The following is a 17,447-nucleotide window of genomic DNA, read 5'->3' on the forward strand; positions in this document are numbered from 1 at the left end:
AGGTAGCAGCCTGTTCTAGGACTGTGTTCCCTGGAATATACTTTGAAAAGGTGCCATATCAAAGGTAACACAGCAACTAGACCCAGAAGTAGAAAGTAAAAATTATCTGAACAAGGAAAAACCTCATGTTTACAAAGGAAAAATAAGCTAATGAGAGGAAGATGTTAGGGAAAGGGGAAATCATTTATAGCATATTTTAATTTTAAATCACTTTGATACTTTAGCACAGTAAAATGTAACTGTTTTCTTTGTACATAAATGTAAGATTCTCTGTGGAAACATTTTGGATACTGATGTTATAGCTACATCACCTTTTGAAAGAAATACAAAGTCTTATAGGTGACAGCTTGCTCAAGGTAGGCAGAATAAGGTATCCTAAAACAAACAAAATGGTTCTTTTAGGGACTTCAGTGAGATGTGGTACATTCTTTAGTAACAAATGTGTTTGTTTGCAGGAAGCCTGGTAAAATTTTATAATTTTGCGCCTACAGTGTGCCAGGCGCCCCACAACATAAGTGTTTGAATGTAGACGTGCGTGCCGCCAACTAAGAACTCATTCTAACGTTAACCTGTTTATTGAACAAAAACAAGACCAGGATAAGCGTGTGATTCTTGAAAAGCATACTGGAGGGGAAAAAAATGCATTAATATCGAGTGTATACTTTTGGCAGAAGTGTTACTGCTTTTCATTCAACTATTTTGATAAAGTAAAAGCCCAGGGACTTTGATGATATTACAGTATCTGTATGTTGTATTTTTTAGGCAGACTTTTGCTGAGTGATGAAATAAATTCTTCGAAGTTGTTTTCATTCAGAGTTTTAACCCCCCAACCCTACCCTTCTTAATTTATTTTTTAGCCCCAGAGGCACTGCTGATGTTGATTATTACACCTTAGCTTGGGTTACTTGGAACTTGAGGCAATGGAACTTGGCATTGAAAACTCCAAAGAAAGTTGTTTTTTGTTTTTTATGGTTTTGCTTGTTTTATAGAGAGGGAGAGAGAATCTTAAGCAGCCTCCACACCCAGTACAGAGCTCCATCTCACAATCCTGAGATCACGACCTGAGCCTCAAAAGAGTTGGATGCTTAACTGACTGAACCACCCAGGTGCCCAAGAAAGATCATTTTAAAAGTTATGTGTTATGCTTTTAAGCTATCTAATAGTTTCCTATGTCATCCACATTTATTAGATTTAAGAAACTAAGCCTATGACAACACTGAACAAAATGAAATAGAGATTTGATGGATGTAAAGAAATCAGCCAAAGAAATCAACCTTGCAATCTGGGTAATATCCAATTAATTAATTAGGGAGATGTTTACTTGTCTAAGTTTCTTAACCTGGGGAACATGAACTTGTGGAAGAGAAATGACACCCTTATTTCCACTTAATCTCTAATAAAATTTTCTTTCACCAACCACAATAAGTTGTGACTGTGTCACCAAAGGAATCACAGATCTTTGTTGCAGAAAACTGAAATTGTCAATCCATAACTATAATTGTCAATCCATAACTATAAATTGTGCTTTTTAGTCTATTTTAAGAAGTAGGCAGGTTCTTAAGGTAAAGTATTTAATAATTTTAATTTCTTACAATGACCCACTAAGATAGTTTCTCTAATGATTGATTGTAGATGTACATAATACTTCAGCAATCTAAGTAGGCCTGTTGATTGAGAGGAAGCTTGACTGAGTCACTTAAGTTTGCAAAGGGATTCTGTTCTCTTTGTACACTAAAGCTTTCAGTATTTTTTTAAATTTAGAAGTAAAAATAAGCAACTTTAAAAACAAAATGTAGCTTTTTAAAAAGATTTTATTTGAAAAGAGGAGGGGGAGAGGGACTAGTAGACTTCCTACTGAGCAGGGAGCACAATGCCGAGCTCAATCCCAGGCCCCTGAGATCATGACCTGAACCAAAGGCAGATGCTTAACCAACTGAGCCACCCAGGCGACCCTATTTTTTTTTAGAGGGGGAGAGCAGCAGACTCCCCACTGAGCACGGAGCCCAACATGCAACTTGAACTCACAACCTGAGCCAAAATCAAGAATCAGATGCTTAACTGACTGAGCCACCCAGGCGCCTCAAAATGTAGCTTTTGAAAAGGGTAATTTTAATATTTTAAAATTCCAAATAGGATACTGAATTTAAAAAGGTATCAATTATCTTTATTAATACTCAATTGTTTTTAAATATTTAGTTAACCAGTTTTTTTGGTAACTACATTTTTACTACCTGGTTATGTCATAAAATATTTAGTGGCCTTTTTATATAGTTACTGGATAATAAGATTCTAGAATTTTTTTTTTTTTAAAGATTTTATTTATTTGACAGAGGGAGACACAGCAAGAGAGGGAACACAAGCAGGGGGAGAGGGAGAAGCAGGCTTCCCGCTGAGCAGGGAGCCTGATGCGGGGACTCGATCCAGGACCCTGGGATCATGACCTGAGCCGAAGGCAGATGCTTAACTGACTGAGCCACCCAGGCGCCCCAGATTCTAGAATTCTTTCAAGAAAAGTGAATATATACCAATAGGTACAGAAATAATATTAGTCAATTATTCACATATAGTTTAATCTTCAAAGAGTTTTCAAAAGTCTAGGTGATGACTTATATGTGACATAGTAATTAGCAATAATAATTCAGTAATAATCTGAAACATCACTAGTTCTTAAGTGCCTTGCCTCCTTTAAAATAATTTACTGTAGTTTTTTTTACCTTTTGTCTCCCTGTAAGGTAAGTATATGGTCTGATTTCAACTCCTGCCCCAGAAAAGGAATATGGAGCATTATTTGTACACTTACTAAAGATCCATTCTGTTTTCATAGGCTTCTCTTTTAAGGCATCAAAGTCCAATATTAATGTATAATTTTCTAAGCGTGTCCAACGTGTAAGATGGGAGTGAACTCTGGCCATGGAGACAACTGCCTATAAAATGTTATTCTAGACAACCGCAGAACATATTTCACATTTTCGCCCTCCTGCGGAGTCGCTATTTACAAACTCCAAAGTGAAAAGAAATAGATGCTATTAAACAGATATAATTCTGGCTAACAACTTTGGTTTCTCAATTTAATTGAATCCATTCCAGTTAACCTATTTCTCATTCACCTTATAGGAAAATAATCAGGCTTCACACAATATAAACTTAACTTCTATAAAACCCACAGCTTTGGTAAAGTAGTTGTGCAGGATATGCGTTTTGAAAATATGTGAGGTTAACAGACTGCTGTGATTTGTCTCAAGCTTGAGGAGGACGATTATGTCATGGGGTTGTGTCAAGTAGCACCCACCAGAATGCTTCCTGCGTTGTTTGTTGCAGCTGAGTCCACAAGCCTATTTTTTTTCTTACGTCACATCGGAATGCAGTGCTTCACATTTTCTTCTTTTTAAAGGGAAAGACTCTGAGGATGTCTCTTCTTTCTGAGTAAAGATGACTGTAGGTATAATACATACCTAACATGGAGAAGGAAGTGGCAAAAGTAAGGTTGATTAACCATTTCTCTGGTTTTAAAATACAGAGTGCTACCTGGAGTCTAAGGACAAGACACTTGCAAGGGAGACTCAAAAAAAAGGAACTCTTAAACAAGGGTCCAGAAAGGGAAGTAAAGTTTTGTTTAAGGCAAGGAATTAATTTTCCCCTTTCCTGAGGGGGTAGCTCTATCAGCCCTGCAGTTTCACATCTGTCTTCTCCCTTATGCATTGTTCTTATTTGTCTGATAATGACTGGTTCTAGAACAACTACCTTTGGGAATTTGTGAAGGTCAGAGCTGCAGAAAGTGAAATGAAGTCCTTTGCCAGTTAAACTTTCTTAACTGTTAAGTTTTTGTTCCACACATTTTTTTCTTGTGTTTTTAGCACCTACTCCCACGTGCCTGCTGGGAAATGCTAGCGCATAAAACCAAACAAACAGGAAACAAAATAGATACAAATGGCCCAGCCTGCTTACTTTGACATCCAGGTTTTCTCTCTAGATCCCTGTATCTGTTTCCTACACGATGCAGGTACATTACCTGCTCATAAACCTGTTCTTGTTTGTACAGTGAAACAGTGATATATTTGAATTTGTGATGTCCTGCAGAAAGCACTGTAACTTCTAGGTGCTTTACTAACAAGGTTTAGTTCATCATTCTGGGCTTCCTCCTCTGTTTCTCCCATGTTCACAGACCTTTCTGTTAAAGTAGATAGCAGCACAAACTGGAAAGCACAGGAAGAATGCAAAAACAAACCAGCAAAGCCACTTACCTATAAAGAGCATCATGAGATATATTTTCAGCACATATGGGAAATAGATGGATAAGTCAAAGGGCAGCTTTGTGGAGTAAGTGCCAAATGATTCAAAATAAGGCAGCGACTGATAGATGGCAAATGCTGTTTAAAGAACAGAGAAGGAATTGTGAAACTTTCCACTCATATTGCTACAGGGATGTGCATACATGTCTACAGAGTTCAGGGATATTCTGAATTTTATAATGACAGTTATGACAGGTGCTGAATCCCTTAGCTGAAGCTACAGGTTGATCTAGAAACCCGAATGATTCAACTGGCAAGGCCGTTATAGCAGCTCGAACTGACTTGACTTGAACTTTTGTCCATTTTATACTTGGTTATACCTACAGAGAAATAATCTCTGCTTTTTAAAATGGTACCCCCGACTACTTGTCCCCTTCTCACAAATAGACAAATGAATGTGAAGAATGCTGCATAGAGTTTCTTCTTGGGAGTTTCAAGACACACATCAGTACAGCAGAGATTCTAAAAAGCTCTGCAATAAGGAAACTGGTTTTACTCAACATTTCCTCAGCTTAACTGGCCTTGGAACATCAGAACTTAAAAGAATGCTGAGAAACTCTGGGTGGTGGCGTAGTAAGATCCTGAGCTCACCTCATCCCACGGACACCCCAAGATAACAGCTATATATCTATGCAACTCTGTAAACAACCTACAGACCGAACAGACCTTCCAGGGTGCACTGTAGAGAGAAGGTCGCATGGAAAAGGGTAGGAGGGGTGGAGTTGTGGTTGGTGCCCTGGTAAGACTAACCACAGAACGGAGGGACACCACAAGCATGGAGAAGCCGGGGGATCACATTCCACACCAGAGACTCCCGGCACTGGGACCATGAGTCCCTATAACATCTGGCTTTGAAAACCAGCAGGGCTTATCTTCGGGAACCTTAAAAATCAGCAGGATACAAGGTTAGCAGAGGGAAGGAAATAATAAAGATCAAAGCAGAAATAAATTGAGATTAAAAGCAATAGAAAAGATCAATGAAACCAAGAGCTGGTCCTTTGAAAAGATAAAATTAATAAACCTTTAGCCAAGCTCATCAAGAAAAAAGGACCGGACCAAAATAAAATCAGAAACAAAACAGCAGAAATAATAACTGATCTACATATATACAAAAGATTATAAGACTTATAAAAATTTATATGCCAACAAATTGGACAACTCAGAATAAATTCCTAGAAACATGTAACTTTCCAAAATTGAATCAGGAAAAATAAAAAATCTGAATATGCTAATAATTTAAAAAATCCCACAAAAGTCCAGGACCAGATGGATTCGCAGGTGAATTCTAACAAACATTTAAGAGTTTATACATATTCATGGCAATCTTTTCCAAAAAAATAGAAGAGGAAGGGAAGCTTCCAAATACATTCTGTGAGGCCAGCATTACCCTGGTATCAAAACCAGACAAAGACACTACCCCCACCACCAATACAATCATCCATAATGAACTTACATGCGAAAACCAACAAACTAGCAAACCACATTCAGTAATATTTCCCACAATTGAGTGGGACTGATTATGGGGATGCGAGGGTGATTCAATATTTGCAAATCAATGTGCTACACAATTATCAACAAAATAAAGTATAAAAATCAATAGATGAAGAAAAAGCATTTGACAAAATTCAGTATCTATTCATGATAAAAACTCAACAAAGTGAGTTCAGAGGGAATACTCAACATAATAAAGGCTATATATAAAAAAAGCCCAAAGCTAACATCATACTCAATGATTAAAAACTGAGAGCTTTTCTTCTAAGATCAGGAACAAGTCAAGATGTCTACTCCTCCCACTTTATTCAACATAGTTACTAGAAGTTCTAGTTCCATCAATCAGACAAGGAAATAAGAAGCCTCCAAATTGGCAAGGAAGAAGTTAAACTCACTGCACATGACATGATACTATACATAAAAATCCTAAAGATGTCACCAAAAAAAAAAAAAAACTATTAGAAATAAATTCAGTAAAGTTGCAGGATACAAAATTAACACATAGAAATCAGTTGCATTTCTATGAAATTAAGAAAACAACAATCCCATTAATAAAATACCTAAAAATAAACAACCAAGGAGATGAAAGACCTATACTCTGAAAACTATAAGACACTGACGAAAGAAACTGAAGGTGATGCAAATGGAAAGATATACCATGCTCATGGATTGGAAGACTGTCATTAAAATGTCCATACTGGGTGCCTGGGTGGCTCAGTCGTTAAGCATCTGCCTTCAGCTCAGGTCATGATCTCAGGGTCCTGGGATCGAGCCCTGCATCGGGCTCCCCGCTCAGCGGAAAGCCTGCTTCTCCCTCCCCCACTCCCCTGCTTGTGTTCCCTCTCTCGCTGTGTCTCTGTCAAATAAATAAATAAAATCTTAAAAAAAAAAAAAAAGTCCATACTACCCAAAGCAAACTACAGATTCAATGCAATTCCTATCAAAATACCAAAAGCATTTTTCATAGACCTAGAACAAATAATCCTAAAGTTGGTATAGAATCACAAAAGACCTGGGGCACCTGGGTGGCTCAGTTGGTTAAGCGTTTGCCTGCAGCTCAGGTCATGATCCCAGCCCCACATCAGGCTCCCTGCTCAGTGGGGAGTCTGCTTCTCCCTCTCCCTCTGCTTTTCCCCCTGCTTGTGCTCCCTGTCAAATAAAAATCCTAAAAGAAAAAAAAAAAGGTTTAAGAAAAAATTACAGAAGACCACAAATAGCCAAAGCAATCTTGAGAACACAGCTAGAGATATCAAAACTGCATATTCCAAGATAGACGACTAAGCCGGCATAATCAAAATAGTATACTACTGGCACAGACAGACATATAAAGGGGCACCTGGGTTTCACAGTCGGTTAAGCATCTGACTCTTGGTTTTGGCTCAAGTCATGATCTCAGGGTCACGAGATCAAGCTCCACACTGGGTTCCACACTCAGTGCAGAGTCTGCTTAAGACTCTTCCTCTTCCACTGTCCATCCCCTTGCTCTCTCTCCAAAATAAATAAATCTTTTTAAAAAATTAGGCATATAGGGGGCCTCTGGGTGGCTCAGCTGGTTAAGCATCCAAATCTTGATCTCCACTCAGGTCTTGATCTCAGGGTTCTGAGTTCAAGCCCTGCACCGGGCTCCACAATGGGCATGGAGCCTACTTAAAAAACAAAACAAAACATATAGGTTAATGAAACAGGATAGAGAGCCAAGAAATAAACCCATGCCTATATATCTTGTCATAACAAAGGCGGCAAGAATATACAATGGGGAAAAGGCAGTCTCTTCAATAAATGACGCTGGGAAAACTGAAGAGCCACATTCAAAAGAAAAATTGGACTTCTTTCTTATACACAAAAATAAACTCAATGGATTAAAGAGCTAGATGTGAAACCTGAAACCGTAAGTCTCCTAGAGGAAAACAGGCAGTACAGTCTTGGATATTTCCCTCAGCAACAGATTTATGGATAGGTTTCCTCAGGAAAGGGAAACAAAAGCAATATTAAACTATTGGGACTATACCAAAATAAAATTTTGCACAGTAAAGGAAACCAACAAAACAGAAAGGCAACCTGAGTGGGAGAAGATATTTGCAAATTATTTATATTATAAGGCATTAATATTCAAAATATATGAAGAATTTATACAACACCAAAAACACAATTTGAAAATGTGCAGAAGACATGAACATGCATTTCTCTGAAGAAGACATACAGATGTTCAACATCACTAATCATCTCAGAAATGCAAATCAAAATCACAATGAGATATTACCTCACACTTGTCAGGATGGCTAGTATCAAAAAGAGAAGTAACAAGTTATGGCAAGGATGTGAAGAAAACGAAACCCTCTTGCTTGCACTGTTGGTAGGAATGTAAATGGGTGCAGTCACTGTGGAAAACAGTAAGGAGGTTTTAAAAAAAAAATCAAATATAGAAATACCATATGATCCAGTATTTCCAAAACTGGATATTTACCCAAAGAAAACAAAAACATTAATTCAAGAAGATATATGCATCTCTGTTTATTGCAGCATGATTTACAATAGCCAAGATATGGAAGCAATCCAAGTGTCCATCAACAGTTAAATGGATAAAGATGTGTGGTGTGTGTATACACACATATACACAACAGAATATTACTTAGCCATAAAAAAGGAGATCTTACCATTTGCAAGAACATGGAGGGACCTACAGAGTATTACCCTAAGTGAAATAAGACACAAAAAGACAAATGACATATGGTTTCACTTATATATGGAATCTAAAAAACAGAAGAACAAAAAGCAGACACAGACCCATAAATACAGAGAGTTGATGGTTGCTACAGAGGATGGGGTGGGGAGCTTGGGCAAAATGGGTAAAGGGCAGTGGGAGATAAAAGTTTCATTATGGAATCAATGAGTCACAGGGCTAAAAGGTACAGGATAATATAATCAATAGCACTGTAATAGTGCTGTATGGTAAGAGACGGTAGCTACACTTGTGGTGAGCATAGCATAAGAAGAGTTGTTGAATTACTATGTTGTATACCTGAAACTATTGTACCATTGTGTCTCACCTATACTTCAATTAAAAAAAAAAAAAAATCAGTGGGGCTTAACTCCAGGAATGTTAAAAATCAGTAGGCTTAATGCCAGGAGAGTCAGAGGGCAATAGGAAACTGAGTCCCCACACTTATGAACCCAGCATAATAACTAACTTGGCAGAGAAACAGTGCAGAAGCAGCAGTTTGAAAAGTCCCTGGGGTATGTGTCACGGAAATTTACTGACTAGTCTTAGATTGTGTGCTGGAAGGGCAGGACCTTCAGATTTCTCTGGGAACAAAAGTGCTGATGGGGCACCTGGTGGCTCAGTCATTAAGTGTCTGCCTTTGGCTCAGGTCATGATCCTGGGGTCCTGGGACCGAGTCCTACATCAGGCTCCCTGCTCAGCGGGAAGCCTGCTTCTCCCTCTCCCTCTGCCCCGGCTTGTGTTCCCTCTCTCGCTATGTCTCTCTCAAATAATAAAATCTTTAAAATTAAAAAAAAAAGTGCTGACAGGTGCCATTTCTCTTCCCCTCCCCATGACTAGACACTTATGGGAGCCAGTGCTAACCCTATCTGTCTATCTTGCTAGCACCATGTCACTGACCTGACCCATCCAACCTGCCCCCTTCAGCAGGCAAATGGGCTCCTGCCTCGGGGAGGGAGGAAATAAGCCCCACACACCAGTACACCCACAGTTTCAGCAGCCCGGGATCTTAGCTGGCTATGCAGGGAGTAAGCCCTGCACTCTGGTGCAACAGAAGTTGTGGCAGAGAGGCTAATTGCAGACACCTAGGCTGACTGCTTGTCTTCCCACCGACTAGTCACAGAGGCCTCAAACAGCCCTCTCAGTAGTGTAGGGACCAAACGCTGCCCAGTGTGCCCACAGCAGGCAAAGTGGGTCATGGCAGCTGGCTGAACTGAAAGGAACCATAGCTCAGCCACAACAGTAGGGCACATTTAGCCCACACAGCGGACATTTCCTAAAGTGCCTGATTTTGAAGACCAAGGGGAAATTGTGCTACAGGACTCCACAGGACCTCTTCAACATAAGGCCACCAACTTTCAAGACCAGGAGACGTAGCTGACTCACCTACTACACAAAAACAAACACAGAGTTAGACAAAATGAGGAGACAGAGGAATATGGCCCAAATGAAAGAACAAAATCACAGTAAAAGAGCTAAATGAAACGAATAACTGATGTGCCTGATAAAGAGTTCCAAGTAATGGTCATAAAGATACTCACTGGATGTGAAAAAAGAGTGGATGAGCTCAGTGAGAACTTCAACAAAGAGAAAAAAAAAAAAAACAATTACAGCTGAAGAATTCAAAAAATGAAATACACTGGAAGGAATCAAGAGCAGATCAGAGGATGCAGAACAGATCAACAATCTGGAAGACAGGGTAATGTAAAGTAATCAAGCTGAATAGCAAAAACAAAAAAGAATAAAAAAAGATCAGTTAAGGGAACTCAACAACATCATCAAGAGTAACAACATTCACATTATAGGGATCCCAGAAGAGAGAGAGAGAGAAGGGAGCAGAAAACTTACTTGAAGAAATAACTGAAAACTTCCCTAATCTAGGAAAGAAAAGAGACATCACACATTTCAGGAATCACAGAGAGCCCCTAACAATCCAAGGAAATCTACACCAAGACACATAATAATTAAAATGGCAAAAAGCAGTGATATAGAGTGAATTTTTTAGGCAGCAAGAGAAAAGAAAACCATTACACACGGGAAAGGAAATCCCCTACAGCTATCAGCTGACTTTTTTCAACAGAAATTTTGCAGGCCAGAAGACAGTGGCATAATTAGACCAGGTGACCCTAACAGATATATACAGAACATTCCATTAAAAAACAGAATATGCCTTCTTTTCAAGTGCATACAGAACATTCGCCAGGATACATCAAATGTTAGGCCACAACACAATTCTCAAAAATTTTAAAAAAAGTCCTATGAAGCGTTTTTTTTTTTTTAACAGTATGAAACTAGAAATCAATTATAACTTTTTTTAGATATTTTATTTATTTATTTGACAGAGAGAGCAAGCACAAGCAGGGGGAGCAGCAGAGGGAGAGGGAGAAGCATGCTCCCCGCTGAGCAGGGAGCCCTACGCGGGGCTCAATCCCAGGACCCTGGGATTGTGACCTGAGCTGAAGGCAGACGCTTAACTGACTGACTCACCCAGGCGCCCCTAGAAATCAATTACAAAAACAACTCTGGAAAGAATACAAATACATGAAGGCTAAACAACATGGTATTAAATGATGAATGGGTCAACAAAGAAATCAAAGAGAAAATTAAAAAAAAATACACAGAGACAAATGAAAATGGAAAGAATGCAGCCCAAAATCTTTGGGATGTGGCAAAAGCAGTTCTAAGAAGGAAGTTTATAGCAATACAGGCCTATCTCAACACACAAGAAAACTCTCAAACAACCTAAACTTATACCTAAAGGAGCTAGGAAAAGAACAAACCCCAAAGCTAGCAGAAAGCAGAAGGAAGGAAACAATAAAGACTATAGCAGAAATAAGTGAAAAACTAAAAACAAACAAAACAAAAAAAGAGATCAATGAAACCAAGAGCTGGTCCTTTGAAATATCAAAATTGATAATCCTTTAGCCAGACTCATCAGAAAAAAAGAGAACTAAAATAAAATTAAAAATGAAGAAATAACCACTGATAGCAGAGAAATACAAAGGATTGTAAGAGAATATGATGAAAAATTACATGCCAACAAATTGGACAACCTAGAAGAAACAGATCAATTCTGAGAAATATACAATCTCCCAAAAGTGATTCAGGAAGAAACAGAAAATTTGAACATACCAATTACTAGTAATGAAATAGAATCTGTAATCAAAAACTCCCAACAAACAAAAGTCTGGGACCATATAGCTTCACAGGTGAATTCTACCAAACACTTAAAGAAGTGTTAATACCTAGTCTCCAATTATTCTAAAAAAATAGAAGAGAAAGGAAAACTTCCAAATTCATTCTACAAGGCCATCATTACCCTGATTTCAAAACCAAAGACACTGTTAAAAGAGGGAGAAAAGAAAGAAAACAAAACAAAAAAACCCCAAAAAAACCCTATAGCCAGGATCTCTGATGAACACAGTGCAAAAATCCTTAACAAAATATTAGCAAACTGCATACGACAATACATTAAAAAGATCATTCACCACGAACAAGTGATATTTATTCCAGGGATGCAAGGGTGATCCAATATTTGCAAATCAGTCAATGTGGTATCAGTCAATGTGAAACATAAAACCCATAGGACCATTTCAATAGATGCAGATAAGCATTTGACAAAATACAGCATCCATTCATGATAAAAACTCTTAATGAAATGGGTTTAACATAATAAAGGCCATATGTGAAAAACAACTAACATCATACTCAATGCTAAAAATCAAGGTTTTTCTCTAAGATCAGGAACAAGACAAGGATGTCCACTGTCATCATTTTTATTCAACAGAGTACTGGAAGTCCTAGCTGCAGCAGACAAGAAAAAAGAGGTTTCCAAATTGGCAAGGAAGAAGTTAAGCTAGCACATTTGCAGATGACATGCTACACCACATACAGAAAATCCTACAGACTCCACCAAAAAACTACTGGAACTGATAAATGAATTCAGTAAATTTGCAGGATACAAAATTAACAGAGAATTCTGTTTCATTTCTACTATATGCTACTAACCATTTACACTTGCACCAAAAAAAAAAAAAAAAACCCTAGGAATAATCTTAATCAAGGAGATGAAAGACGTATACTCTGAAAACTGTAAGACATGGATGAAAGAAACTGAAGAGGACATAAATGGAAAGATATACCATGCTCATGGATTGAAAGACTAACATTAAAATGTCCATACTACCCAAAGCAAACTACAGATTCAATGCAATCCCTATAAAAATACCAATAGCATTTTTCATAGAACCAGAACAAATAATCCTAAAATTTGTACAGAACCACAAAATACCTTGAATAGACAAAGAAATCTTGAGAAAGAAGAACACAGCCAGAGGTAACACAATTCCAGATTTCAAGATATGAGACAAAGCTGCAGTAATCCAAGCAGTATGGTACTGACATAAAAAATAGATACATAGATCAGTGGAACGGAATAGAGAACCCAGAAAGAAACCCATGCCTATACAGTCAATTAATTTATGACAAAGGCAAGAACTTACAGTGGGGAAAAGACAGCCTTTTCAATAAATGGTGCAGAAAAAAATGGGACAGCTATATGCAAAAGAATGAAATTGGACCCCTTTCTTCGACCGTACACAAAAATAAACTCAGAATGGATCAGAGACCTAAATGTGAATCCCAAAACCATAAAACTCCTGCAAGGAAACATAAGCAGTAATTTGGACATCAGCCTTAGCAACATATTTATATATATGTCTCCTCAGACAAGGGAAATGAAAGCAAACTTAACTATTAGGACTACATCAAAATAAAAAGCTTTTGCTAGCAAAGGAAACCATCAACAAAGTAAAAGGCAACCTCATGGGAGAAGATATTTGAAAGCAAAATATCTGACAAATGGTTAATGTCCAAAATATATAAAGAACTTATACAACTCAATACCAGACAGTTGGTTAACTATCTGATTAAAAAATGGGCAGAGGGCCTGAATAGACATTTTTCCAAAGACATACAGATGGCAAACAGACACATGAAAAGATGCTCAACATCACTAATCATCACAGAAATGCAAATAAAAATCATAAAGAGGTATCACCTCACACCTGTCAGAATAGCTAATATCAAAAAAAAAATAATACTAAATGCTGGTAAGGATGGGAAGCAAAAGAAACTTGGTAAGACTGTTGGTGGGAATGTAAATAGGTGCAGCCACTGTGGAAACAGTACAGAAGTTCATCAAAAAAATTAAAAATAGAAATACCATACCAGTGAACTCATACTTACTAGGAAATTTCACATTCAAATATTAAATGGGAATGGGTTGAGCAGTCTTTTTTTTTTTTTTTAAAGATTTTATTTCTTTATTTGACAGAGAGACACAGTGAGAGAGGGAACACGAGCAGGGGGAGTGAGAGAGGGAGAAGCAGGCTTCCCGCCGAGCAGGGAGCCCGATGCGGGGCTCAATCCCAGGACCCTGGGATCAAGACCTGAGCGGGAAGGCAGGAGCTTAACGACTGAGCCACCCAGGTGCCCCTGGGTTGAGCAGTCTTAAAAGTACAGAGACCCTCATGTTGAATAGACACGAGTGCACTGCATGAGTGAATGCTTAAAATATACTTAAGATTTTTGTCTTATATTTTTCTGGGAAAGTATTCCTTAATAAAATGGATAATTAGAGTGTTAGCTTAAAAAAAAATAAATACCGTACCATCCAGTAATTCCACTACTGGGTATTTACCCAAAGAAAACAAAAACACTAATTTGAAAAGATACACGCACTCCTCTATGTTTATTGCAGCATGATTTACAATAACCAAGATAAGGAAGCAACAACCCAAGTGTCATCAATAGATGAATGGATAAAGATGTATTAACGTGTTAAAGAAGATACACACACACACACACACACACACAGTGGAATGTTCACCATTAAAAAAAAAAAAGAGGGAGAGAGAGAGATCTTGCCATTTGCAAGAATATGGATGGACCTAGAGGGTATTATGCCAAGTGGAGTAAGTCAGACAAAGGAAGACAAATACCATATGATTTCATTTATACATGGAATATAAAAAATAAAAAACAGACTCTTAAATACAGGGCACAAACTTGTGGTTGCCAATGGGGAGGTATTTGGGGGACGGGCTAAATAAAGGGGATTAAGAGGTATAAACTTCCAGTTATAAAAGGAGTAAGTCATGGAGATGAAAAGTACAGCACAGGGAATATAGTCAATTCTACTCTAAAAATGTTGTACATGATAGATGGTGACTACACTTATTGTGGCAAAAAATGAGTAATGTATGGAACTGCTGAATCAATATGTTGTACACCTGAAACTAATATAACATTGTATGTCAATTACACTTCAATAAAAATAAAGAGAACGTTCTATGAAGTTATATCTCACATATAGATTTTTATCATATTTTATGAAATGATAATGTACTATGGTTATATAAGATGTTGTTAGGATAAGCTGGGTGAAGGGTATACGGGAACAATGCACTGTTTTTGTAACTTCTTATGAGTCTCAAATTATTTGTAAATTAAAAAAAATTTGAGACAGAAGCAATGCTGGGCAACCAAAGCTGGTAGGGCCAGCCTGAGCAGGATGAATGGCAGGCGCATGGGGTCTGCAATTGTCCTGCTGTCTGAGATTTCCAGATGCTGCACCTAAGTCTCTAGAATTTAATCAGTACAGTTGATTTGGTTATCTCTAGAACTTGCTTTTGTCTTTTATAGGATTGGATGGAAACTATAGTTATTTAAAAATATTAGAGTCATCAAAAGTCAACTAGGTTTTCTTAACTACATATTTTTATACTTTGGGGCACTGGAAATATAAAGAAACATGTAGAGGTAAAACCACAGTTACCTGTATTCTGCTACCCAGAATCATTATTGACATTTTGTCACATATGCTTCCAGACTCTCTTTCTGCATATACTTTGCTTTTTAATTGCAAGAATAAGTTTATGAATCTAATTTCAATAAAAGAAATGGGCTTTATAGCAAATGTATTGGAACATGGCTTTCCCAGAAAGGCTTAACATTATCAAATAATGAGAATGGAAAAGTTTTCTATACAGTTATTCATCCTTTATTTTTAGGAAAAGATTACTCCTATCTCTACCTTATTCCTTTATAATATAGTCTTTACGGTATTTTTCATATGATATAACAAAGGAATGTACTTAATGTTTCAGTGAGTGAAGAACTGCATTCTCAAAGAAATGAGCAATCCAGTTTTTCTTTTAGTTTTCAGGAGTATTCTCTAGATTCTCTTGGCATAGTCTATCCTAAAAATCAGTAATTCTTTTGAAAGCAAAACAAATTTTTAAAGTTCCACCTAGTATGATTTACTATAAACTTTTCTCTGGTCATCAGTAAATACAAAACATGGGTAGAATATATATACTTTATGATTATCGCCAATGTCATCATCATTTTATGTTAAATTTCTTTTTGTATGTTTTCCCTTAGTTACCTTAATATGCTTTCTTAATTTCGTTATGCCTTCCATTTTCAAAAATTTTAATATGTTTCAGAAAGTTCCTTACCAGTCTGCCAAATCCATTACAGAAGGAAGCATATACTCCCCTAATATCCTCAAGCTTTTTACAAACTTATGAATTATTTAAGTTTTAGGTTTACATTTAGGCTAAGTAGCTAGCTTACTTCATACTGTATTCAGTAATTTATTCAGTGTTTATTGAGCATGTATATTGGCTACATGAGAAAAAGGGAAGCAAGGAAACAACAACAACCCCATATCCCCACATTGCTTAGAGGCTAGACAAGAAACAGACATCATTCAAAGAACCACGCAAGGGGTGCCTGGGTGGCTCAGTTGGTTGAGTGACTGCCTTCGGCTCAGGTCATGATCTCAGGGTCCTGGGATCGAGCCCCGCATCAGGCTCCCTGCTCGGCGGGAAGCCTGTTTCTCCCTCTCGCACTCCCCCCACCACGCTTGTGTTCCCTCTCTCGCTGTCTCTCTGTCAAATAAATAAAATCTTTAAAAAAAAAAAAAAACAAAGACAAAGAACCACGCAAATGTCTAATTACACCTGAGACAGGTCTTATGAAAGAGAGATTCATGGTGCTGTACTAGGGCGGGGAGGGGTAGTGGTGGCAGGGAATGGGGGACAGGGAATAGACTTAGTTGAGAAAGTTGAGGAATGCTTCCCTGAGAAACTGATGACTGATCTAAAGGTAGAGTTAACTGTTTCTGGCAGAGAGTGTGATGCATGGTAGATGGTTAAGTAGGAAAGATAGTCCAGCCAGGGGGAACCAAATTTCTCTGCACTAAAAATAATCACTGGGGCGCCTGGGTGGTTCAATCGGTTAAACATCCGACTCTTCATCTCAGCTCAGGTCTTGATCTCAGGGTCATGAGTTCAAACCTTACGCTGCACCCAGCGTGAGCCTACTTAAAAAAAAAAAAAAAAAAATCACTGAGTAACTAAATGTTAAACCCCTTTGGGATGACTAAACTGAGAGAGGTTAAATGATTTGCCCAAAACTCACAGAGAGAGTTAATGAAGTTAAGGGCCTGTACTCAGATGTCTTCATTCCTCATCCAATATTTTGTCTACTGTGCAAAGCTGCCTCCCCCTCTAACATTGTTTCTTAAATGCTTTGCTTTTTTGCATCAAGGGAAGTGTGCCAGGAATGATCCACTGACTCAGCTGTTAGCTAGCAGTAGCAAAAATAGTAATTTAATCATCAAAAAGTTAAATGAACCATTCATTATTACTAGATTGCTTTTGTCAGTAAGCAATAATGCAAAGTCACTGCTGTCTTACCTTCAGCAAGAACACACAGAGGATAAATCGGCATCCACAGTGTCTGACTGAGCCAGGTCAAGATGGCATAGGATATTCCTATGACTGATAACATGCTGTAAGTGTACCTAAAAGAAAATAAGGAGCTCAGAAACATCACTTCCTGCTGATGTCTGGGAAAGAACAAGGGAAGAAAATACC

General features: G+C 37.8%; 1 protein-coding gene across 2 annotated transcripts in view; it reads right to left on the reverse strand.

The window, feature by feature from the left end:
• Positions 1-2,553: 2,553 nt before the first annotated feature.
• HACD4 (3-hydroxyacyl-CoA dehydratase 4) overlaps positions 2,554-17,447 on the reverse strand; it is a 35,109-nt gene continuing 20,215 nt past the window's right edge. For both annotated transcript variants that reach the window (XM_073880868.1, XM_025887873.2), the window contains 3 exons: positions 17,268-17,374; positions 4,242-4,367; positions 2,554-3,452 (listed from right to left, as the gene is read on the reverse strand). In XM_073880868.1, coding sequence (XP_073736969.1) covers positions 3,370-3,452; positions 4,242-4,367; positions 17,268-17,374 — 316 coding nt within the window. In that variant the 3' untranslated portion in view covers positions 2,554-3,369. The remainder of the gene's footprint in view (positions 3,453-4,241; positions 4,368-17,267; positions 17,375-17,447) is intronic.

This window comes from Callorhinus ursinus, unplaced genomic scaffold, assembly GCF_003265705.2.
Source record: "Callorhinus ursinus isolate GAN/ISIS: 27379988/994484 unplaced genomic scaffold, GSC_fseal_2.0 scaffold39, whole genome shotgun sequence".
NCBI lineage: Eukaryota > Metazoa > Chordata > Mammalia > Carnivora > Otariidae > Callorhinus > Callorhinus ursinus.